Here is a 25,948-nt window from a genome sequence, read left to right as displayed (position 1 = left end):
GGTTAGATTTACGCAGCTTTAAAACTTCTGGACAAAGAACCATCTGAATTTTTAAGCAGGGTATACAAGTCCAGGCTTTCCTGGACTTCCAGATGCCCATTCACCAGGAAAGCACAAGACCTCTTTACTCCCTAGAATGTGTGGTCTTTCTTTAGCCTGTAACCACTGCCCCAATCTTATCCACAGCTTCAACCCACTCCAGACCTGAGTCTTCAGCAGCAAGACTGGAAAAGGCACAGGAAGGAGGAAGCAAGGTAGAAGGAAGAGCCCACAGGCCATTCCCCTCACGCCACCACAAACACTGCCTTCCTAGGCCCTCCCTGCCTTTCCTGGAATTAAACACTGAACAGTTATTGAATTTGCATGTCTCAGAAAGGTAAAAGACTGTTCAAATCTTTTAAAATTAATGACCCAGTTCATGTACGTGCCCATTTTAACTCCCCACCTTGTGATCTAAATGAAAGAATAGAGAAGGGTATAAAAAAAGACTCTCTCTCTCACTGTTTTTATGTTACAACAAGTCCAAAGTTTTGTTTCAGGAAATCTAAAGAAGCTTGAGACATATAGTCTCTTGAGTAATTGGAGGACCTGGGTGAAGCCTATAGACCCTTTTTTCTTTTTCTTTTTTGAATTTTGCTAGGGAACACAAAAAACTTGGAGTAGCTGCAATAGAAGTGGGAAACCAAGCAGGTAGGACAAGCTGTTACGACCCTCTGAAGAAGATCTTGAGGTAACTGAAAACGAGCCAGGCATTTAGACCACAGGGTAAAGGTTTTCTCTAATAGGTATCTAAGCCAGACTGCCTGTGGAGCTGGGGCTCTTGCCCCAAGCTATAGGAATCAATTTCCCTCAATTGTAGCTGTGGGAAAATCCCACCATCCAGAAGAAAACAGCTTTCAACCAGGCTGACAGTTCAAACAGCACAGAACTCAAGATGTACTTACCTTAATATGTATCATTATATACGGCAGAAGATTCTAGAACTGTGCAGGTTAGTACATCTAGCTACAAGCCACATGTGGCTATTAAGTTTACATCAATTTAAATTAAATAAAGTTAAACATTTAGTTCCTTAGTCACACTAGCCACATTTCAAGAGCTAGGGGCCATGAGCGGTTGCCACGTTAGACATCATTGTTCTAGAACATTCCCATCACTGTAGAGAGTTCCGAAGGACTATGCTCTCCTAGAAAACCACTTGCACAGATGCTTATTGGTTAAGTAGGCATCTGTTAGCTGCCCTGGCAACCATCCAATATGATCAGTATATATTAGGGAAGATAGGAGTTATGGATGACCTAAAATAACTCGAATTAGAGACCGTGCCCAAACATGTTTCCTACCCAACATCCCTGACAGTTTAATTTATGTCATTATTGACATTACAAATAAAGAGATGAAAAACCCAACTTGCCCCGGGGAACTCTGTATTATGTAACTATACCAGAATATCAGGTTTCTTTTTCTCTATATACTAATTACCCCAAAGTTCCAAGAATCCTATCTGCATATTGCCTCATGTAGTACTTCGCATAGAGGAAGTGTTCAATAAGGATTTGCTGCATGAAGGATTGGATGAATGACAAAACTGTAAGGAGGAGCTAGCAGTAAAACACAGAAATAGGAGGACATGACAATAGCCTCATTAGCAGTAAAATCAGGGCCATAAAACTGTTAAAGGTAAGCTGGGATTTCAGCCAACCATTTCTCTTGAAACATCTGATGCTTCTCTTATAATGCTGGGATCTTTCATTTCTGGCCCTTCTACTTTATATAAACATAGAGGCTACTCTCCTTACTCCACCATACTGTTCCCATTTAAAACAAATCACCAGGGCCTCTTAATAATAACATAGCCCCATGTCCCAGGAATAGTCTGCCTACTGCAGAGTTTCCCTCCATGTTTAAACTTAAGTAAAAGCTCTGTTATATCCCATCCATACAAATTTGTTCTACTGCCAAAGAAGCTACTCTCCAACTTCAACACAGGAGGGAATACATTTGAGATTGCTATATGGGAGATAAGGAATGGTCATTAAGTTCCAATTTATAGAATTTTGCACTGTCTGTCTCCCCCAGCTGTCTCTGAAAGCTAGATTGAGAATAGCCTTTTTGTACTTTTTTTCCCAGTCCCCCACTTCCCAACCCACCGCCCCACCCCCACAAACACACAAAATCAAACCAAACACCACTGAAGCCATATTCATTACTTACAGGAGATTCACTGACTCCAAAGATGTCTCTGACGTCTCTGACAGACTGCTTATTCTTTTTTCTCAATGTTTGAGTATAAGTATTATATCTCTTTTTTACTGCAGCTGCTTGGGTTCGAGTCAATGTAGAAAGCAAGGCTTTGCCATCCTCCTCTTCATCACCTGAGATCAGAGTTGATAAGCCCACATCTTGCAACCACTCTGCTTCAAGTTCTCCTTCTGAAAGATAACAGAACCAAGAGAAGGTCAGCAACTTTACTGCATGAAAATGCTTGTGTGCATCAGAAGGTCTGTGCGTATCACACGATAAGAAATATCAGTAGACAATATATTAGGTCTGTCTTTTTACCACAGTAATTACAGGAAAGACCTATTAGAATGAATGAAATGTCTTGATCGTATTTTTTTAAAACGAATCAAAATTTTGAATACTCTCTAGTAAAGTAATTTTGCTAATTTGCAGATTTGGTAAGGTAGATGAAAGATTTTCTTACTCTCAGAATTAAATATAAGCCATGTTTGAGCTATCAATTTTCATATTTAGAGTAAAACTATAATAGAAAAGGAGTGTCTGAATGGAACACAAACAGGTGTTTTAATTACTCAGGTGAGAGTTCAAATCCCACTGCCACCATTTACTAGCTGGGTGCCTTTGGTAGACTTTAAGACATCTTTAAGTCTCAGTGTCCTCTCTGCAAAGTGGAGGTAATAATAACTAAAGCATTAGGTGGCTATGAAGGTTAACTTAAAATTATATCACTTTAACAATGTATTTATGGCAAGGAAACTGGAACCAAGCAGACATCCAATTAAGTGTGAGTTCTTACTTCTCTCTTCATTTTGAACATTAGCTAATTTTTCACTTTTTCAGAAGGCAATTAAAAACCTTAAAATCCATCATATTGATAATCAATTGCTATTGTATATGAGATGTGCATAAATAATAAAGAATTCAGAATAACAATGTGCTGTAACAAGGTGCACATTTCTGGGAAGGAGGGTAAATGGGCATTAGCTGAATGAGGCTTGTTTAAAGAGCAGGCTGAACTGATTTGTAAAGTGCCCATGAAAGCATCAGCCCAGGAGTCCTGGACTCTGCATCACTGCAGCTCTCATTATAAACAGAGATTTTTAACAGTTTTCCAGATCCTACTTATTAGTTATGTAAATATTTTACTTGATATCTTGTTTTTATTGTTCCACTGACTGTTACTTTTACAGAAAATACAAAGATATACTCAAATAGCAGCCCTTGTCTAAAACAATAAACCCTTTAAATTAGTGAATTCTCCCTCCGAAGTCTTCTACTTATGCCTTAGGCAAGATTCATATTTCTGAAGGCAAAATTTACAAATACAGTTCACACATTAAATTTTGAAACCTGGATTCTTCTCCTTTACCTTTGTAAAGAGTAATTAAAAAGGAGGAAGAAAAAAGAAATTAGTCAGCCTAGATTTAAAACCCAGGTTTGCCTGACCCTGTAGCCCAGTTTCTTACTTACAATTGGGAGTTTGGATGGTCTAACTCCTTAGAGATTCAGACTGCAGAATATGCGGAATATATATTTATCATAGGAAAGAAATTCCACGATATCTATCAATGATATTCCTTTTTGCTGCATCATGGACAATACAATTCTATGCTCATTACTCCACTTGCCAAGTGTGCAACTTCAAAACAAGAACACTCCTTTGAACTTCATCTCCGTAAATCCAACCACTTACTCAATATCTACTTGGCTCAATCAATTATATGCCAAATTCAACATATTCAAGACTGAGCTCGTATTCTTCATTCTCAACTCTAATCCTCTCCCAATATTCCACATTTCAATGAATGAGATCTTTCAGTTCTGCTAAGGAAGAAATCCAGGAGTCTTCTTGACATCACCTTTTCTTGTACATGTCACCAAATAAAGTAATTTATTAACAATACCAAATTTTGGTAACAAAAGATATTACCTCTTTTTTACCTCTTAAACCTATCTACCTCTCTATCTCTCCTCCTATGATCTAAGACGCCACCATCTCTCATCCGCACTGCTGCAAGAGTCTCTCCAGAGTTCTGCCCACAGCCATTCTTGGACCCAATCTGTTTTCCATACTGTAACTTCATTAGCCCTTGAATGTGCACCATAAATCCACTACCCTTTTCTAAAATCCTGCTACTAGGTTTTTCCCTTGCTCTTAGGGTTAAGAACAAAATCCTTAATATGGCATACAAGGCAGGAAGCTGCTCACTTTCGTAGCCTCAGTTTGCACTCACTCTCTGTTATCTAGCAACATCGGTCTACGTTTGGCTCCTCAAAAGCTCCATGTTCCAGCTGATTATAAAGCCTTTGGACATCCAGATCCGTATCTTTTACAATCTCATCGGTGTTCATTCAATCTTTCAGATGTTGGTTAATACGTCCTTTCCTCAATAAAGTCATTTTTTCGTGAACCCCTAAGATCAGGTCAGATCCTACTGCTATTTCCGAATACTGCTGTGTTCCTTTTTCCTTAAGACAATTTTTCCCAAAAGATATGCTTATTTACAACATCCCTTTCTTTTCCACTAGATTATAAGCTCTATGAGGGATGGAAGCACATCTCCTTTTGCTTATAACTCTAACCTAGCGTAGTTCATGGCATATAGTAGGTACATAAAACTCATTGAATTAATCTTCAGTTGCAATACAAAGTCAGTGAAATTATACTAATAAGTCAGAACAATGATGAATAAAAAGACATACTTTTAAAACTGAGTATAGCTATTATACATACCACTGTGCACTGAAAGTCCACCAGCATAGCAGATTTGCTGGGGAAACATCAAAAAGGGAATACAAACTCCCAGTAAAGGTGGACCAAAATAACAGTCCTGTGTGTAGCAATTGTAACACATTCTGAACAAAATGTGTTAAATAACTATTTGAAGACACTAGAGAGACACAAAGCACAGGAAGGACCCAAATAAATAAATAAATAGACCTTCAAACTTTAGTAAAAGGTAACATATTGGGTAGGAGTCACATTTTATACAGCTTTCAGCTGAGGTCAATTTCCATTCCCTACAGGGCAGGGTGGCTAGACCTTTCAAACAGAAAGCCAAAGTCATACTTATTTGAGGAAGCAGAGAATAGAGCATGGGATTACCAGAATTGCAAAAAAGTGAAGGACATATTCCTGATAGGAGATAGCCATGCGGAGAGAGCCCCCAAATTATGCATTAACTCTCAATAGACCTGTGACTAAACTCTGAACTTAAAAGGTGTACAGGAGACTCCAAGCATCCCAGTGAAAAACAACAGCTGGAAGGCAAAAATAGCTGACCAAGATTAGAGATGTTCCTAAGTAGGTAAGACAGAGTTGGGATTACGAGTCCACCAAGTCAGCTCTGTGCTAGAACCAACGTTAACCCATTCAGAGGAAGGTAATGGAATACAGTATCTCAGAAACAAATCAATCATTGTAATATATACAGTTTGTGATAAAAAAAAAGGAAGCAGAGGGTGGACCACGGTGGCTCAGCAGGCAAGGATGCTTGCCTGCCATGCCAGAGGACCCGGGTTCGATTCCCGGTGCCTGCCCATGTAAAAAAAAAAAAAGAAAGCAGAAAAGAAAATGGAGCCGCTGATCAGGAGAAAAAGCAGCCAGTAGAAAATGTTTCTGAAACAACCCTGACAACCCTGACATTGGATGAGGACTTTAAAATAGCTACCATATTTGTGCTCAGCACTTAAAGTAAAAGATGCGTATTTTGAGTGAAAAGATGGAATCTCAGCAAAGAATCGAAAAGTATAAGAAATAACTAAAATGAAATTTGAGAACTGGAAAAGTATAATATCTTCAATGAAAATTTTTCTAAATAGAATTAACGGCACATTAGAATCTCCAAATAAAGGTCAGCAAACTTGAAGATAGATCCATGGAAAGTCTCCAATATGGAAAATAGAGAGAAAAACATTTTTAAATCAACAGAGCTTCAGTGACATGTAGGATGATGTTTAAATAACATAATATCTATATAACCGGAGTTCTAGAGAGAGAGAGAGAGAGAGAGAGAGAGAGAATATTGCAGAAAAAATAGTTAAAGAAATAATGTCCAAAAATTGCCAAAACTGGCTGAAAAACTAACACCATATAGGTTAAATACAAAAGGAGACCACATTTAGGCATCCTGAAGTCAACTGCTAAAAACAAAGAGAAATACATTACAAATCAGGGGAACAATGATAGGAATCACCATTGAACAATGGAAGTCAGAAGACAACAAAATGTCTTTTTTCAAATACTAGGAGAAACAAAATTAAAAAAAAAAAAACAAACAACAAACTGTCAACAAAGAATTATACATCCAGCAAAAATATCCTTCAAGAATGATGGTGAGGGCGGGCCATGGTGGCTCAGCAGGCAGAGTTCTCACCTGTGATGCCAGAGACCCGGGTTTGATTTCCGGTGCCTGCCCGTGCAAAAAAAAAAAAACAGAATGATGGTGAAATAAAGTCCTATTTTCAGATTAATGAAAACAGAAAGAACTTATCACCAGCAAACTTGCTCTGTAAGATATGATGAAGGACGCTCTTTAGGCCAAAGGAAAGGAACAGCAGATGGAGACTCAGATTTGCAAAAAAGAAGTAGAAATGTTAGTGTGGATATCATTTCTTTAAAAGACCTAAGGACACTGGCAGTTTCCCAAAAATTCAGTCTCAAAGCCAAGTGTTTAATGGGGTTGTAAACACAGGCACACCTATCATATAGTGCAGTTGGGAATGTAAAATGGTACAACCATTTTGGTAAATGCTGGCAGTTTCTCACAAAGTTAAACATACCTCATTAAGGATACACATGCCTACACATACACATACAACAAAATAAATACAAGACTGTAGCCGTATTTATAATAGCCTAGATTTTAAACAGCCCAAAATGTCATTAACGGGTAAATGGATAAACACACTCTTGTATATATATATATATATATGCAATGGAATACTACCCAGTAATACAAAGGAACAAACTACTAACACACTGGATGCATCTTAGAAACATGCTGTGTGAAAGAAACCAAACACAAAACTAATCTATGGCGTTAAAAAAAAAAAAAAATTCAAAACCATGTCTGCCTTTGGCAGGGGCGCATGTTGTGGGGAGTAATGAAATCGGATAAGGAACCTTCTGGGTTGGTTGAAATGTTTATGAGTTACAAGAGTGCATGCACATGTCAAAACTCACTGAATTGTACGCTTGAGATCCATGCACATAGTTCAGGAAAAAAAGTCTGTAAATACACATTAAACTTTAGTTAGCAGGCTTGCTTCCTGAAGCAGCATAGGCTAGCAAACTTAAAAAGGTGTGGTGGCAAGCTTGAGGAAAGGAGTAAATACACTGGGGATAATGGGAGCCAGGTTTCTAATTAATGGAAGAAGGAGTTATATATATGGAAAAATGGAAGACAACAACATACCCTGTGATGCTGGATTGGAATAAGAGGCTATCAGTATGAACTCACGGTTCTTTTTTTTCCTTTTAGAAGACCACGATTTGGTTTTTTTTTTTCATGGATGGTTACATAGCTACACAGATAAATGATGAATAAAAAATGCAGGGGGATAAGGCATACTTTCATTTATGTATCCAATTCTGTCTTTGTGGATCTGAAAAAGCAAAACGGAGGGGAGTAGGTGGAAAGAATAAGAATCCACTTCATGGACAGAGGACTGGTTCCCTTGAAATTGATTCTCATTAAATATGTTGTGGGACTGTTTTCTTTCTAATAGTATGCAAAGTATACTAACTTTTTTTTTTTTTTTACATCTGAACTATTATTTCTTTGTCTTAAGAAAGAATAGGGAATGGAAAATGAAAGGTTTTTCAAAGTTTCAGTTTATGCTGGCAGTTGATTTGAGGTTAGTCACTGGCTAAGGAAACATCTTAAGTGTATACACACTAAACTACCCTCAGTCTTTCTTGCATGTCATGGGACTCAGTCTTCTTTATTTTTTTCCTTTTACTCTGTTCAGCTTCACTGAAAACTAGTATGTTCGACATACATGTTTTTCACTCTGTGGTATATAAGACAACTGTTCTCTAAATACAATGATATCAGCAAATGCCTCAAAATTATTGTTTTCTCCCAAATTATACTGGCAAATTATTTTTCTGTCTCTCTTTTTTTGGTAATTCATATTGAAGTATACACACGTAAAAGCCATCAAAATTGGGATATTCAGTCTGTTTGATGATAATGAATCACATACACAAATAGAAATGGCATCCCTTAAGTAGCTCTTTGCAAGGGATCAATGGGTTTTGTTGGGAGTTAGAAAGGCCCAGCCCTCCTTCAGGTCATGTCACCTGAGATCAAAGCCACTCTCTGACTCAGCCCAGCAGATATAAATCAGTGGGAGCAGGTGGCCGCAGAATTCTACTGACTCATTCATGAAACTGCTAGTCGGATGACTTCAGACAGGACAGCACATTCAATGAAAGACATTCAGCTTAAGGGAAACAGACCAAGCTGCCTTACTTACCATCCAGTGGCTTGGCCTCCGTGGGTGTGTGCTCTTCCTGCCCTCCCATGCTGTCTTCTTTAATACCTTCTACTCCATGCCAGAAATCCTCCATGGAGGCGCTGTCTACGGAGGCTTGTGAGTTGGAACGGCTAAATGCAGGAGAATGGAGGGATTCATTGGAGAGCATCCTGTTAATCCTTCGGCAGCGAGGGACAGATTTTCTGAGGAAAGAGTAATAAAGTCAGGTAATTAAATTTAAATTGAAAATCACTGGAGAAATGGAGTGTGATGGACGGGGGCCTCTAAACTTCATCAGGACTCTGCTGCCACACTGCAATTGCCACGAGAAAAATTTTGTACCTTTCACACCCGCATAAAGTAGTAAGCTATTTGTATTAATCAAAATATCTGTGGTAAAAGTTTATATAGTATCTATAAAGTATCTGTGACGATAGAGAAGAGTCTGAAAAGTTGGCTGCTGAGATAGAGAGAGGAAATCATCTCTAATATTAGGTGGAAATACCTACATTAGGATGCAATAGTGGGACCGCGGCCCCACTGTGGGGGGTAGATTGTATTGCCACGAGGTTAAGGGTCCAATTGCTGAGAAGGAGAACAGAGGCTCCTATCATCCCTCCATCAATAGGACCAGAGCCAGGTCAGCTGGAGAATAACCAGAGTGAGGCACGGCCAGCTTCATGAGCACCCCCGCCCCCACCTCAGGTAGTCTCTGTGAAGACTAACTGAATTTACACATGTAAAACAATCGGAACATAAAAATATTGAGAAAGTGTTAGCTTTAAAAAGCGAGAGATGCAGTAGGGGAGCTAGATGCCAAAATACTGAAATATGAGAGATTTTTGTGATTCATATCAAAGCACTACTTCAGCCCCCCACTGTAAACAATATAACTGAGTTGTTTTATGCAGTAAAATCTGTTCCTGTTCTCATGAGATTTTTTTTTTAATTTTCAAATTCAGCATTGGCATGTATGTATGCAATGGAATACTACCCAGTAATACAAAGGAACAATAACCTTTCAAATAACCTCTTCCAAGTGTTCCTTTTTTTCCTTGAGCTCAGGTGGAATTGAGCCAAAAGGCTGAGGTGTCCTCTTAAAGTGTGGTCCTAAGCTGTTTCACACAAAACAAGAACTCCTAGATGGAGAGAGAGAGCCAGAATAAAGCATAGGAATGGCCAACTGTGGGTACTCTGGCCACTTAAGACAAATTAATTTTGATATGCAGAGAAGCAATGGGTTGTTGTCAAATTTAGCCACATTCTATAGCATATGTAAAGCATAATAATGTTTCCATTAATAAGAAAAAAATCAATATTCCTTTTGTACGCTATTCTCTAAATCATTTTTTATTTTGCATGGGCCGGCACTGGGAATCCAACCCTGGTCTCTGGCACAGCAGGCAAGAACTCTGCCACTGAGCCACTGTTGCCCGCCCTTCTCTAACTCACTTTTAGTAGAAATTTCTGGAATTTTATTGCACCGGACTCTAAGAATTTCTAGTTTTTAACATTAACTGGCAGTGAATTAATCAATTCATTTTAAAAAATAAAAGCCTTTCAAGAAAATGCAAAATATCCACTTTTTAATGTTATGCTATTTAAAAACTTTGGGGAGCTTTGTTAGATAACTGGTTCATAAAAGATTTTCAATGAATCCTTTATAATTGACTGCTGTAAAGTTTCTAGTGGTTGACACAGATACCAAGACAGTACTTTTAAATCTTCCTTTTCTGCAACAAGATCAATACTGAAACTACTAACAAATTCAGAGTACTACTATATAAACATCTACTTCTTATAAAACTATAATCAATCACCATTGCTTACTCAGTCTGCTGGATCCTCTACATACTGTGTTTAGAAAAAGTATATGGATTCCCAAACTTGCTCAATTTATAAATTTTTATCAGTTAATTTCTTCTTAAAGGAATTAGTAGGCATGACTTGCAGATTATTTGCAGTCCAAATAGCAGGAATGAACCGAGTTTTTTAAAAATTATAATGCAGTACCTTGTAAGGTATTACAGTAAATAATATCCAATTGTAAGAAGCCAAAACTAAAGATTTTCCCTTCCCATTTATGTCATAACAAGTATTTCTACAGTTTTCCTCATTTGAAAACACGTCAGAGACATTTTTCCATGTCAACCTAGAAATCCCAATTCAGTGGCTGCACGGAGCAGCATAATTTATTTTAGAAATTAAGCAAACATGCAGGTATGTACAAGCACTGAAAGTCTTTGAAGAGGTGAGAAATTTGAGAAATGATGACTGAATTTTAGAAGATAAGGAACGGATATACTTAAGGTTAATACTAATTTCAGTTAAGATATCTTGTTTTTAAGCAAAGATAGTCACAGAATCTGAGTAAAGATCTTCCTAAAATTCTGCCGGAGGACAGCATGAACAGCTGAGTGAAACATGGGTTTCCTCTGAGACTATCCACCCAAAGAATCCTTTAACTGCAAGATTCAACCTTTTTTTTTTTTTTTTTTTTTTGGCAAAGAAGGCAGATAGCAGTATTTGGGTCAGACATACTTGGAAAAGCTCTCATTTTCTTTAGTTAGGGATTCCAAATAATTCCCGGTTCACCCAGCATAGAGGATATGGACTCCACCTTGTGTCCTTGAAGCGTTACACAAGTAGGATGCGAAGGCGTGTCCTACGGTTTGAGGAACATTAGTCTGCATCTTTGGACTCTACCAGATGTGCCAGTTGGAAAGGATATATGCACCTTAGAAAAGCCATGCTTTAATTTTAATCAATCTTGTGAGAGCAACGGTTTCTTCTAATCCTTATTCAGTACCATAGGTTGGAAACTTGATTAGGTTCTCTCCACGGAGATATGACTCAATCAAGTGTGGGTATTAAACTTGATTAGATGGAGAAGTGTCTCCACCCATTCTACGTGGGTCTTGATTAGTCTACTGGAATCCTATAGAAGAAGAGACATTTCGGATGGAGCTCCTTTTGAGAACGAGGAGAGAGCCTCAGAATCATGACAGAATGATGAGAGAACCACAGAGTCCATCAGCCAGCGACCCTTGGAGATGAAGATGAAGGCTGCTGGGGAGCTTCACGAAGCAAGAGGACTGGAGAGGAAGCTAATGGCCGTCACCCTGTTCACCACATCTCCTTCCAGTGGAGAGAGAAACCCTGAACTTCATCAGCCTTTTGAACCAAGGTATCTTTCCCTGGATGCCTTAGATCAGACATTTCTATAGACTTGCTTTTGGACATCTTCTTGGCCTTAGAATTGTAAATTAGCAACTTATTAAATTCCCCTTTTTAAAAGCCATTCTGTTTTTGGTATATTGCATTCCGGCAGCTTGCAGACTAGAACACCAGATAAGGAAAACAAAGAGCTTGAGGGCTCATCAGCTGTTTGTATTTCTTTATGCCAAAAAAACAGGAGGAAAATGTTACTTGAAAAACAGAATGTAATTGTGCTACATAGCAACTCTTGTTGGGAAACACATGTTAGGTTTCTATTAGATTTTAAGTAGATAGTAATTAGTATACATTCAAAGCGACATTGAAAAGAAAGATTTTATTATTTCTTTTTTCATACTTTTTTTTTAGCTATAACTTGTATTATGTTTTAACGTTAACTTGAGATCTATAATTTATTGGAGACCACTGTGAATTAGTACTTTACGGGGTCACAACAATGTAAAAACTTTACAATAGTAAAATTCCGTTCCTCCCTTCCCTTCTACAAATATTACTGTCATAGCTGTTACTTATATACATTTTATATAACCCCATAGTAGTTGTTATTGTCGAAGCTTTAAAAGAGCCAATATTCGGTTTTACATTTCTTTTAAGTCTTTTATATGTATCCTTTCTCCGTCTCTTCATTTCTTCTTCCTGTATTTGTGTTTCCACACAGGATTGTTTTTCTTCAACCTTGGGAACTTTCTCTCTCAACAGTTTCCATCTTTGTATCTATTTGCCTATCTTTCCTTCTAATTTCTTTGCCAAATGTTTAACTGTTATTTAAAAGTTCTTGTCTGTTACTGTCAACATCTACACCATAGTGCAATTTAGCATAGCTACAATTGACTAAAAAGCAATCAACTGATTACGGGTCCATTTTACTTTTTCTTTTCATATCTCATAGTTTTTTACTGTGTTTAAAAGAACTCTAGAAAACTGTACTAAATAGTAACTCCCACCCACCCCCCCACACCCCCCAAAAGTATGCCTCTCCTCTGTCCTCTAGTGAGAGTGACAGGCATATTCAGTGAGGACTTACCTGGGTCTGCACTGGTTTCAAGGCTTCCAGGGGGTGGTATGTCCTGTATGTATTACAGATCTGTCATTATAGGTGGGCCTTGGGGGAAACACCAGGGGGTGAGAGAAAACTCTTCCTGCTTTTGAGTCCAGACCCCAGCTTTCTTTGTCACTGCACTCAGCAAAAATCCCAAGTGGGAGAATTGTCAGGTGGGAAGAACTAGCCCTGCATTTGGGATTTCCACAAAACCCAAACTATGGTGCCAGTCCACCCACCGCTAAAAATCTATTGGCATCTCGTACTCCATCAGAGCCCCTGCTTATAATGTCCCCCTCACCCCAGGTGAGCCCCTGCCCATGGTGTCTCCCTGCTGTTTTCTCATTCATCAAAAACTTGAACTTCATATTTATCTGGCTTACTTCATTTTGGCATCCGTTTCCTCACTCTATATAGAGGAGACATGCCTGTTTTATTCACAGTGTTTAATGAATAACAAGAGTTCAAAACTGTTGGTTGCGTGAATGGCTACATGGAAGTAGATCCAGGGTAGGAATTCAGACCTTCTCAGTTCTACAAGAAATGTTCTCCCTGCAGTCATCTTTCTTAATTTCAAAAGGTCTTGCCCGTATTTATGGTTCTGCATATTTTTATACTGAAGAGGGAATATTATGTAGTGGTTTAGAGAAAAACTCTGAAGCCAGCTTGCCCTGGTTTGAATGTGGGCTTTGCCGCTTTGTAGTTCTAGGACCCCGAGCAATTTCTTAGTCTGTAAATGAAGTTCTTAATCATATACACTTCATGAGTTCTTAGGATTAGATGAATCAATACATGTAAAATGCACAGTACTTAGTAAGTCCATGTGTTAATGATTACTGTAATTGAGCAAATATGTTACTCATACTCGGAGCTAGATTCAGAATCAGGCTATGACGGATGCTAGACTATCTCAGGGGCACTAAAATATAGCTGGAAATAAAATGAGATAGATAAAACTGTATTGATCAGAATTCCTCTGATCCAACCCCCATTCTCAAGTTTCATTTCCCTAACCTCCCTTAGGCTAGCAGTAAGTATCTGATACAATTCTGGCCAAAGTAACTTAAGTAAAAGTCCTCTCCCAAGTTTCTGTAAAGTTTTTGTTTTCCTTATATAAGTGCTATCTCTGTCTCTTCCACTTTCTCCCTTCCTGGAATTGGGCCAAGATGATCGGTGCTTCAGCAGCCATCTTGCAACCACTGCAATGCAGTGACCATACCTGATTTTATTGGGGCTCTGAAATAGCATTGGATGCTATCTCTGAATTCTCAGAAATGTGAGAAAATTAAATTCTTGTTTTAAAAAGAACCACTCTAGACTTTGCTGTTGTTGTCACCAGCAGTCAAAGGCATTCCTAACTGATATAATTGTAGGAATAATTTCAGAAGTCATCTGGGGTGACATATTCTCCCCATCTCCACTAAGGGGAGTATTCAAGAAACAATTGAAAATCAATAACCTATTTCCTTTAGAAGGTCTACCTTAACGATTTTCAATGATAAGGACTGTCAAATTATTAGCTTAACCACACATTTGGGTCTGGCCTTAATCAGTACACTGTGGAGTCAAACTTCATTCCTGCTAAAAACAGCCCTGCCTAAATGGACAGGGAACATATTCACTGTGCTCTCACATTGAACACATTCCAAGAGTTTCAGTAAGATTATGCTCAAATCAAAGATTTGGAAGTGGGCGGGCCGCGGTGGCTCAGCGGGCAAAGTGCTTGCCTGCTATGCCGGAGGACCTCGGTTCGATTCCCGGCCCCAGCCCATGTAACGAAAACGGAGAAACAAAATACAATAAAACAAGAAAATGTTTAAAAGATGTTTCCCTTTCTTCCTCTCTTCCTTCCTTCTATCCTTCCTTCCTTCTCTCTGTCTTTCCTTTAAAAAAAAAAAAAAAAAAAAAAAAAAAAAAAAAAAAAAAAAGATTTGGAAGAAGAGGAAACCTGAATTTCCTCAGTGGATTATCCTTGTCTTTGAATGGTGCTGGTAGCAGTAGGGAGTCTTGGACCCTGGCTGCAGTGGTCCTTTGCAGCTAGGCTCTTGCAAGAGAAAGCACTAACTCTCTGGGATAAACCATGGGCACAGGCCCATTTACTCAGCCATCTGCCCTCTTAGCTCTCTCGGGAGAACATTCAGATAAAGTAAAAGGACAGATCCTCATTTCTGATACTCTTGCTTCTCAGTAATCTTTGGACACTGAAATTTTTATGAACAAACTCAACTTGAATGTCTTACAGAAAGCATTTAAAAGGCAATGAAGATAAAAAATGAACTATACTTTCAGAGCAATGGAAGTTAAAAGCACAGAGGAGCCTCCCAATCTCTTTCTCGGGCTCCCTGATTCTCTCTTTTTCACTCTGGGATCCTCTTATTCCCGTACTGCCACCCCAGCTTTCTCTATTATTTCCATGGCCTGTCTCCCCCCTCTTAGGTGAAGAAGGAGAAAGCTGATGAAGCTATCCTGCCACAAGGTAAACAGGTCTGCCCAAACGTCTGTGCTGGCAGTAAGGGATACAGAAAAATTCGTTTGTAGATTAGTGGGAGGCTTAAAACAACAAACAAATCCTTCAGTCACTCAATAGGGAATATTTGAAATGGTCTTGAAAGCTGGTATTTTTCATTTTGCATCAGCAATTAAATTCTTAGTAAAGGTACTGTGATAGCAATGGGGAGAATGGCAATGAAAAAAGAACAAACTTTAAATCGTTATACATCGAGCCAGTGATTTACAAAGGTGCAGGCTCAAATGGGGCAACGATCACTTTCCTAAGAGAAGTGACAGCATCCTTTTCTGGGTTGGCAGCATGTTTTCCTTCATTTCTAACTATGACAGCAAAGCAACTCAATATGCTTGAATTTGAAAGTAATCCATGCTGTATTCTATCTCCCATTTTGCCGAAGATAGAAAAGGCCAGTAAACAGAATCACTGCATACACAGTGATCAGTAATTGAAATGCATAATTATATGTGTAACTATACGTAGGGCAGTGGTAAAATAAAAATATAATACTTTTCTTAAATTACCCCTACTTTAGCTAGGGTAGAGAGGGAGTGGGAAGTAGGGAGTGACTGCTAATGGGAGCAGGATTTCTTTTGGGGGTAATGAAAATGTTCTGGCATTAGATAGTGCTGGTGGTTGCACAACTTTGTGACTATACTAAAAACCAGTGAATTATACACTTTCAAAGGGTGGCTTTCATAGTACATAAACATCTCAATAAATTTTATGAGAAAAAAATTATCCCTAATTTGTGTTAGAATCTTGATACCGAACTTTCTAAAGTACAAGTAACTTTAGAAAAAGGCAAAAAAGAACCATCATTTTCAAACTGGCCATCAGTTTGAAAGACTGGGAGACATATGAAATGTTGCTGGTTGCTTTTAGCAAAAGACAGCAGTCACAGGCGAGAAACTGTCCTGCTATCAGCTCAGCTAATAACCACTTCAGTAATTAGTGACAGACTCAAGCTTCTGGTTTGCAAGCAAAATAAATTGCCAAATCTGAATATTTTATGCTCCATCTGTGTTAAAACTAATATGTAATTTATGAGCTTGATGTATATACTGATTTTGGTGAAGCTCAGTCAATCCTACAAGTGACTCAACACATGATCCTCAAAGACACATTAAAATTATAAAGCAGAAAACTATTTTGTTGACACACAATCACTGCCCAGAAGCTCTTAACTTTTTATTTAATTAGAAGGACCTAGAAAATAATCTATAAAACAGAATGTGGACCAAAAGAACCTTTCTCTTACTCTTTAACAGACTTCCAATCTTTATCCGTGATGAAGCATATGTCACTATAAGGTATGGGTAATCTATACATGTTTTCTGATTCTGTAAGTGCTCTTCATATTAGTTTAGAGATATATACTTTTTTTTAATTGGCTTTTTTTCTTTTTTTTTTTTACATGGGCAGGCACCGGGAATTGAACCCGGGTCCTCTGGCATGGCAGGCAAGCATTCTTGCCTGCTGAGCCACCGTGGCCCTTTTTTATTTAATTTTAATTGGCTTTTTATTTCAGAAGACAGTCACGTATTTTACCTATTGTTTAGTGCTAGGTTACAATGTTGTTTTTTATTGTGTGGTTTTGAAGGGCCTGCTGCAGCTGGCATAGTTATACAGTGCTTGACTTTCTAAGTGATTAAAAAGGTGAGATATCTCCCCATCTTCCTCCCAACTCTGGCCTTATCCAGGGTTTGCCTTGATTTTCCAGCCCCCTGTGCTTCTCCAGTGCTCTGATGCTTTTGCTGGAAGACAGCCACGCAACCTCTGCTTCTTCAAAACATCTGGCCTCTATTTATTACTGTTATTTCCCAGTCATTTGTGCCCAGCACACAATGTGAAAACACTGCTCTATTGTTTCCTGGCACTGTTTTTCAGTTTCTCTTGTATGTCACCCCCTTCAGCTCCAAAAAAACTTCAAGAATAGCAGGACAGAATCACAAAACAGGGATTATCAGATGGTTTTCCTGGTGTTCAATGTGGACATTCTCCTAAGGCTCACAGAACTCTTTGGTCCATTGGGAGGAAGCTGGGGAGATAGCTCATCTTTTTAATCACATTTTATACCTACTACAAGTTTCCTACGAATTCCAATGCTTTCCCGCCTGGATCCCTAGCATCAGCTCAGCTTTAAATCATTCATTATAAAACCCAAAGTGTCCAACTTAATAAATTCTGGGAAGGGCAAGTTGGTCACTTGAAATAAATAAATAAATGGTTGAAAGAATATATGTCAACTTTCCTTGATTTTTCTTTTTGTTTACAATCTATTTTTTCCAACACTCAGATTCATCATTCGATGGTTTTAAAAATTCTATAGGATCCTCTTAAGCAATAACCATCATGTATTAGCTAAATTTAACATAGTGGTTAAATAAACACCTTTGGATTGGAAAGCCGTAATTCAGATTTCCAATGAGGATTCTAGAATTGAAGAGCTGAAAAGAAATTTGAGAAGTGCCCAAATGAACCATCACATTTCATAGATAAGAAAAATGAAGCTTGGAGAGGTTAAGTAACTCCTGCAAGGTCACACAGCTAATTAATGAGAACCAGAACTACAAACCTGGTCTCCTGATACTTAATTCCAAGTGCTTTTCACATGACCACTAGTCCCTTGATCCATTTATACTTTATATTCTTCCCTCGCTCAATAAAAACAAAATTTAGCTTCATACTTCTACATTAGAGATGATTCTTTTTGCTCTTAATGTATTTCTGAAAAGCATTTAATACAATAACTGATCAAATGGATCCTATTTATATCTTGAAATGGACATATCTTGGGAGCTATGTCCCTGGTCAAAGTCATTAAAAACTTTAATGGGAGTTATATAAACTATATATAATGGGAGAGCCATATAACATTTTAATATTGCACAAGAGAAAGACACTAAAAATATGAAGTTCTCTAAAACTTTGAAAGGGAGCTAATAATACCACAAGTGTTACAGACAAATACACTGTCTGTGTAAGTTGTATATAAAATAGAGACAGATGCACTACATTAAAATACAACCAGTGCACATCTGATCTGAAAAGAAACACATTAACACACTAAATATTAATCAAATTTTAAAATTATCCTTTGGTTGGTTCCTGGAATTTATTACAGTGTCTTGAAGTCATGTCTTCTATCTTCTACTTTCCAAGGAAGTAAAAGCAAAGACTTCCCTTTTACTCATTATATTCTTGCAGCACATACAGATATTCTCAAAGTTTTCTTGGCAGTTAAAAATAAAATCCACATTTTATTATTAACGCTATCAATAATGATAACCTAATTAAAAGCATTTTAAATTTGTTCTTTGTTTCACCCTCTCCAGTTTCCTCCAAACGCTACTCATCACCAGACAAATTCCTGGAGCTAATGATAAGGGCCAGCATGACGAGCCTCACACTCTCTAAGAATGCCACAGGACAGCTGAGGGATTAACATTGTCAAAGTTCCTTCAACAGAAGGGAAAAGGTATAGACTAGTAACCTAAAGGCCACATTAAATGAAAACTTTTGAAAGAAAAGAGCTGTACATTCTGTCAAAAGAAAACCAAATAATTTCATCCTGGCTGACATCTGATGTGGCGAAGGGTCTGGTTGGCAAATATCTCTGGGGCTCCACCTCTGCAAAGTGAATGGCTTCAGTAGGGCCCTGTCTATCCCCGCAGCAGACAGGAAACTATAAATTCCTAATCAATAGCTTATGCCACGAGGATGGAGAGTGATTTCTGTTTCTGTCATCTAAAATGAGGTAAAGCATTTTCCTTTCTAAGAGGAGTAACCCCAATTCAGGAAGTTTTCTCTTCTCTGTGGCTTCCTTTTCACTCATTTTTCCAGTAACATTATCTTCTTTCTCTATAACTGGCCTGGATTAATTATGATAATCGGTAATTCCTTGAATGGACTCTGTTGTGAGCCAGTCTGTCTGACTTTCATCTATTTTTTCTACACCAATGATGCAAGGGAGTTAGGTGTTCCATTTCACTATATTTACTTTCATTTACTTAAAAAGAAAAGTGCCACTTACTACTTTGGCTTCTTTTTTTCTTTGATAAATAGGCAAGTGTCAGTTGAAGAGAGTTTCAATTTTTGCTTTCGTTTTACATGCCAAAAAGCTCCTTCTTTGAAACAAAACTTGCCAGATTCTCCTTGACAGAATGGCTCTATTTCAGTGGAGGGGTAAAGTGAAATTCTACCTGGGCTCTTACTACCCATATAACACCTTCCATAAAAGGTACTCTCTTTGGGAAATGTGGTTTTGCTCTGTGACGCAAAGCTGAATCTCAGCTTCCTGTTAACCCCTTGTCTGGGCACTCCTATTCAATAAACTTGTGCAACTAGATTCACTGATCTTATATTCTATTAGGTTTTTCATAGTTTCCATTCATTTCCCTAATAGGATAATTCTAGGAAAATGTAGCAAAACTTTTAGAATCATACACTGAAGAGGAAAATAATTGTCTTAAACTTTTGGTAAATGTGGTTTATAGTAATTCATTAAGAAAAGATGAATAATTATGGGAAAGTTTACAAATACTAGTTATGGCTATGTGAGAAACCTTTTGAGAAATGCACTCTTTCACAAAAGAGTTATTGGCTTTCATATACTAGAGAGAAAAAAACCCCCAAAAATAGAAGAATTCTTCTTTTTTCAAAAGAAGGGACAAAATGTATACCTCAGTAATAGGGAAAAAAAAATCTGTAATGTTAAAAATTCCAGGTAGAATGGGAAGTTAATCTTTCTGGGTGCCTCCTGTACACCTCTGCAATTCTGAACATAATAAAGCACTTATAGTTAAGGTCTATTGTAATCATGTTTATGCGCATTTAAGTACATGCAAATTTATGTGATGTACTATATAGTAAACCATTCAAAAAAGTTTGTTGGATGAAAATAGATTTTGCAAAGGAAGGGGGATTTGCTCCATTTCCAATTTTGAGGCATGAATGCCGGTTCAATGATGGTTTTTGTCCCCCTCTTTCTTCTATCTATCAAAGTAGTTATTGATAATATTCAGAATTTTTCATTTTTTCAGTGGATGAAAGATGAACTCATTCATTCAATGAACATTTGTATATTGTCATATCAATAAGTTTGGGATGGAAACTTAGTAAGATGTGACCCTAGTTGAGCATCAACAAGGTTCAGGATGCAGAATATTCTTTGAGAGGACAAATTCTGAAGCTATTTTTATAGTCTAATTAGACTAGGACTTTCTGCTGTATTTTGCATGCTGATGAGCCCTCTTTCTTGAAATTCTACTCCAGTGGCTCATGAAATTTATTTTGTGAAAAAATTTCCTAGAGAATTTTATTCAAAAGTCTGCTTTCGGGCCCTACTTACAAGGCTCAAGGGAAGAGACCTGTATATATGTAGTTTTACAAGCACCCCTCCTCACCATCATGCCCAACCTAATTAATTCAGTGACATTCATCTAACGGTCAGATTTTGAGAAACACAGATTTGTGTCCTAATTTTTGAGGCCACTTCTCCTGATATCAATGAACCTTTCTAACCAACACCTCTCCCTTTCCTCTCTCAATCCTTTTTTCCCCACCAATCCTCTATTGATGCCCCTCAAGGTTTCACTGTTAGCACACAGCTCTTCTTACTCCATAGACTCCCCAACAAAAGCTCTTCCAGGGTACACTTGTGTTCAGTGGTAGAGTGCTTGCCTGCCTTTCAGGAGACCCAGGTTCAATTCCTGGCCCACACACCACAATCCCCCCCAAAATTCTCCTCAAACCTCATACTTTAGCTACATGCTGATTAACTCCCAGCCTTTATCTCCATCCTTGACCATTCCCTTGGACTCATGTCCAACAGTCTTCTGGACTTGTCTATGTGGATGTTGCATTGAGACTTCAAGACAATGCCATGGAGACCCTTAATCACATATCCTACAGATCAATGGCTGGGTGGCTTTTCTCATGCTTTTCCTATACTAAGATTCTTTCCTACCCACTCTTACTTGACTAGATCCAAAACTTAATTGAAGACCCATTTTAGGTGACCTCTCCACAAGAAAAGAACTCTTCATGCCCATTCTGCACACCTCTGAACATGGACAGGTTTTTTAGCATACGTCTATCAATGCAATTACTACTATCCTCAAAAAAAAAAAAGAAAAGAAAGAAAAAGAAAATGTGTATGCAATGCCTTAGAATTCAGTCAGAGATAGAGGCCATTAAATTCAAACTCTTTCTTCTCAGTTCCAACTTTCTCAATATCAGCTGAAATTCTGGCTTGACAGCAGGAAAGAGAACACTACATGTCTGTAAAATATCTACAACTAACAATTTATTCTGATAGAGATTTACAGGTGAAGGAAACTTGTGGATAGAGGAGAATAAATGTTCATATCTGACAAAATTTACTGAATACAATAGGATGGTGATGATGAATTTAAAAAATATTTATTGAGTATCTACTAGTTATGAAGCACTAAGTTCAAGGTTCCAAGCCCTATTTTAGGTGTTGTGAATCTGGAAATGAACAAAAAGGCCCACCCTTCAATGAGCTTTCATTCCAATGATAGCAAATAGAACCAAAACAAATATTGCTCATGAGCAAGTGTGTATATTAAAAAAATATAACGGGAACTTCCACTTTCAGCCATGGCAGAGTAACAAGGCTCAGAATTATTCTCCTACTGTAATCAATGAGAAAACTGGAACACATAAGGGAGGCAACTCTTTTCCAGTTTCACAACAGGCAGAGAAAGACTGTGATGCCAGAGAGAAAGGAAACAAATGATGTGAGACCTTCAAACAAGGTGATTTTCTACTTGAAGGCAATTTCTAGACTACAGCATAGGGAAGGAGAGCCCAAACAGAGCTCACTAGTATCACTCAGGTGAAAAGGCAGAAATCAAAGCTCAGGGAAGTTGAGTTAGCTAGAATTTGCTGGTAAGAACCCCAGAGAGATGGAACTACAAAGAAACATAGCTCCAGAAATGAGTTTGAGGGTCCCCTTGACTATATGGTTGAATGCCTGGCAGGACCACATATGTGGAACCTTCATAAGAACAAGTTTAAAGAAAAAAAAACTTCTGGGAAAAGAACAGAGGACCTAAAATCTGAAAAATTCCTGGAGTTCACAAAAACCTATGTGCCTGTTTGAATCTATTGCGTACCCCAGGAAAGACACGTCCTATAGTGCACATTCAATATTGCTGGGTGGGAGCTTTTTTATTGTTCCCATGAGATGTGACCCAGTTATGCGTGGTAACTTTTGATTAGATGGTTTCCATGGTTGCGTCTCCACCCATTCAAAGTAGGGTTGCTTACTGGAGCCCTTTAAGAGGGAAACATTTTGGAAACAGATTTAGAGTGCATGCAGCCAGAGACCTTTGGAGATGAAGAAAAAAAGTAACTACCTCCCTGCCAAAATAAAATTAACACATTTTAAATAAATACAAAATACAGTACTCAGCAATAAAAAATTTGCATGTTTCATCAACCCAGGAAAATTACAAGATAATATATTAAAAAAGAGGAAAAAGTGACTAGTAATCACACAAAAAGTAAATCAATAGAAAGACACTAAGAGGTTGGCATCACCAGAAAAATAATATTCAAACAGCTATATAATAAAATACTCAAAAACACTTGAGAGAGACGAGAAACAAGCAAATTAAACCCTACAATCACCCCAGTTTAATGCTTAGACCACGTTGCAGGGACTGAGTCTCACTCTCTCTGAGTTTAGAAGATGGAGCCGGAAGTCAAGGAAGCTGTTGAGCTCTCAGGGCAGAGGACAGGAGAGAAAAGATCTGCAAAGAGAGAGCTTTCGAGATTCTCAGAGGGTCCCTCTCAAGTCTTCAGATCGGTACTGATCAGAAACACATGCATGAAAACTACCCTAAACCAAAGAAAAACCACTGGAAGGATTAGAGAAAACAGCCCCCTGTAACACACGGGACTGGGAATAGTTTGTGTTCTCACCAGTCAGGACACTGGACAGGAAACTCGATAGGGAAAAATTGTTCTTAAACAAAATGCTATTTTAGTCTCCACCTAAAAGCACAAGACACAGAGGGATCAGACTATGTTCAAGTCTTAGAATCAAGCTCAAAAATATTTATAAGAATTCAAAAATATCCAACACACAATAAACTAAAATTCACCATATGAATTCCAATAAAATAAATTACCTGGTATGCAAAGAAGCAGGAAAACATGACCTGTATTGAAGAAAAAGCTCAACATCAAGAAAAACAGATGCAAAAATGACAAAGATTATAGAATTAGCCACATGGACATTAAGACAATTATTAAAACATTATTCCGTATGCTCAAGAAGCTCACGGAAAAACTGAACGTCTTGAAATACAGGAAGATTTCAAAATGACCCAAATAGGACTTTAACTACTGAAAACTAAAAATGGCTAAAATAAAAAATAAACTGGCCCAAGATTACTGGCACATTAGACATTGCAAAAGAAAAGCTGAACAAACTTAAAGGCACAGCAAAGAACCCCAAATAAAACAGAAATCATAAAAAATAAACAGTGAGCTGCAGGACAGCTTCAAACAGCCCAATATTGTTGCATTTGAAGTCCTCAAAAGGCAGGAGTGGGGAGCAGAAAAATATTTTAAGAAATAATGGCAAGAACTTCTGGGAAGGTGGCAGAGTGGGGTAGGCTGGACTCACCCCAGCTCTAAAAACAAGATAAGGGACAAGGATAAAAGGACAGGGACTATAGTCCGGGGGGATGATGGTGGGGAGTGGAGGTGGGTGAGTGATTGAAGAGGGTCTTCGATATTTTATAGGTGGGGAGACCAGGATGGGGAGAGTAGGATGGTCTGATCAGCTGTGACCCCTACTGGGCACGGGCAGTGGCACAGTGCAGATCAGAGGGAAATTACCATGCCTCTGCTCCAACTGGCCCCACCTGCTCACTGGGGAGACATCCTCGCGCTGCTCCAAAGCTGGGGTTGTGCATGGGGAACCCACAGGCTTGCCTAGACATCTACCACAAAAAGCTATGCCCCGCATCTATGTGATGATGTTAAGAATTACTGATTGCATATGTAGAATGGAATGATTTCTAAATGTTGTGTTAATTTCTTTTTGTCTTTAATTAATTAAAAAAAAAAAAAAGCTATGCCCCCACGCAATGGAAGTAGGCCCCTGCCATGCATGCCATTTTCCTAGCCAGCTGCTGCACTCAGGGAGAACTGGCCTGAAGGGAGGAGGTAGGAGCATCGCCTGCTGGGAAGAAGCAGTAAGTGCAGTCTGGCAAACTCTCTATTGACCTAGGGTTTTGTTTTTTTAAAATAGATTTTTAAACTATTATTGTTACGATTAATTTTTATTTATATATTTATATTTTTATTCTTTTTAATTTTCTTCTATGGGCATCAGTCTGAGTTCATTCCCAATATATCTTGGAATGTCTCCTTCTGACTTTGGGGCCCACTATTGCTGGGGTCTCTATTTTTGGGTTTCTTTTATATTTTCCATTTTACTTAAATTTTATTTATTTATTTTGGGTGTGCAGGGGCAAGTATTCAGGCCCTGGTCTCCTGCGCAGCAGGTAAGCATTCTGCCACTGAACTACCTGTGCACCTCTGCCTAGCTTTTAATAGACCCTGAAGTAGAATTAAACCCCCGAAATGAGATCTGGGCCTGCGTTCGGGGGGAATTACTGACAAACCAAGTGTAAAAGGGAAGCTTGGATGCAAATTCAAGTAAATACAAAACTTTAGATGGTGAAGGAAACCCAGTTTTCAAAATTACCTTGTTGAAATAATCAAATATCACAGCAGAAAGTCACAAAGCATGGGAGCATCCAGGCAGAAATGGCCCAACCAAATGACCAAATCAAAACACTAGAGGGGACACAGAAAACAAAAGAACAATCCAAGGACGTTTATAGAGAAATAAAGGATATCAGGATGACAGGAGAAGAGCATAAAGAAGAATGCGATAGGTTAAATAGAAAAATGGGAGATTTCACAGAGATGAAAGATAGAGTGGACCAAATGAGAAATATACTAGAGACCCACGATAGCAAATTCGAAGAAGCAAAAGGTAGAAAAAGTGAGCTAGAAGACAGAACAACTGAACAAGAGCTCAAAAAAGAACAAATGGCAAGACAAACGGAATAAAACAGAACTGGATCGTAGGGAAATGATGGACACAATAAGCACACCAATATAAGAATCATTGGTGTCCAAAAAGGAGAAGATAAGAGTAAATGGCTGAGAAAGTTAGTTGACGATATAATCAGAAAAAAGCACCCAACCCTTATAAAAGACATAAGTATGCAAATCAAAGAGGCCCAATGAATGTGAAATACAGTAAGCCCAAATAGGCTCACTCCAAGATGCATGCTAATCAAAGGGTCAAATGTTGAAGAGAAGGAGAAACTCCTGAAAGCAGCTCAAGAGAAGTGATCTACTACATACTAGGGAAAATACAT

The 25,948-nt window shown here is 38.2% G+C and overlaps 1 protein-coding gene and 1 long non-coding RNA gene across 9 annotated transcripts in view; one reads left to right on the top strand and one right to left on the bottom strand.

Annotated features, from left to right (window-relative positions):
- ARHGAP28 (Rho GTPase activating protein 28) overlaps positions 1-25,948 on the bottom strand; it is a 174,015-nt gene that overhangs the window by 64,574 nt on the left and 83,493 nt on the right. For all 7 annotated transcript variants that reach the window (XM_077135936.1, XM_077135937.1, XM_077135940.1 and 4 more), the window contains 2 exons: positions 8,728-8,930; positions 2,215-2,432 (listed from right to left, as the gene is read on the bottom strand). In XM_077135936.1, coding sequence (XP_076992051.1) covers positions 2,215-2,432; positions 8,728-8,930 — 421 coding nt within the window. The remainder of the gene's footprint in view (positions 1-2,214; positions 2,433-8,727; positions 8,931-25,948) is intronic.
- The window catches only part of LOC143662316 (uncharacterized), a 43,119-nt gene continuing 18,305 nt past the window's right edge, over positions 1,135-25,948 (top strand). The window contains exons 1-4 of one of the 2 annotated variants that reach the window (XR_013165289.1): positions 1,135-1,680; positions 2,319-2,458; positions 16,781-16,822; positions 18,848-18,990. This is a non-coding gene — a long non-coding RNA (uncharacterized LOC143662316). The remainder of the gene's footprint in view (positions 1,681-2,318; positions 2,459-16,780; positions 16,823-18,847; positions 18,991-25,948) is intronic. The other variant, XR_013165288.1, reaches the window with a different exon arrangement.

The sequence above is a fragment of the Tamandua tetradactyla genome, chromosome 18, assembly GCF_023851605.1.
Source record: "Tamandua tetradactyla isolate mTamTet1 chromosome 18, mTamTet1.pri, whole genome shotgun sequence".
Classification (NCBI taxonomy): domain Eukaryota; kingdom Metazoa; phylum Chordata; class Mammalia; order Pilosa; family Myrmecophagidae; genus Tamandua; species Tamandua tetradactyla.
This window is presented reverse-complemented; position numbering and strand designations above follow the sequence as displayed.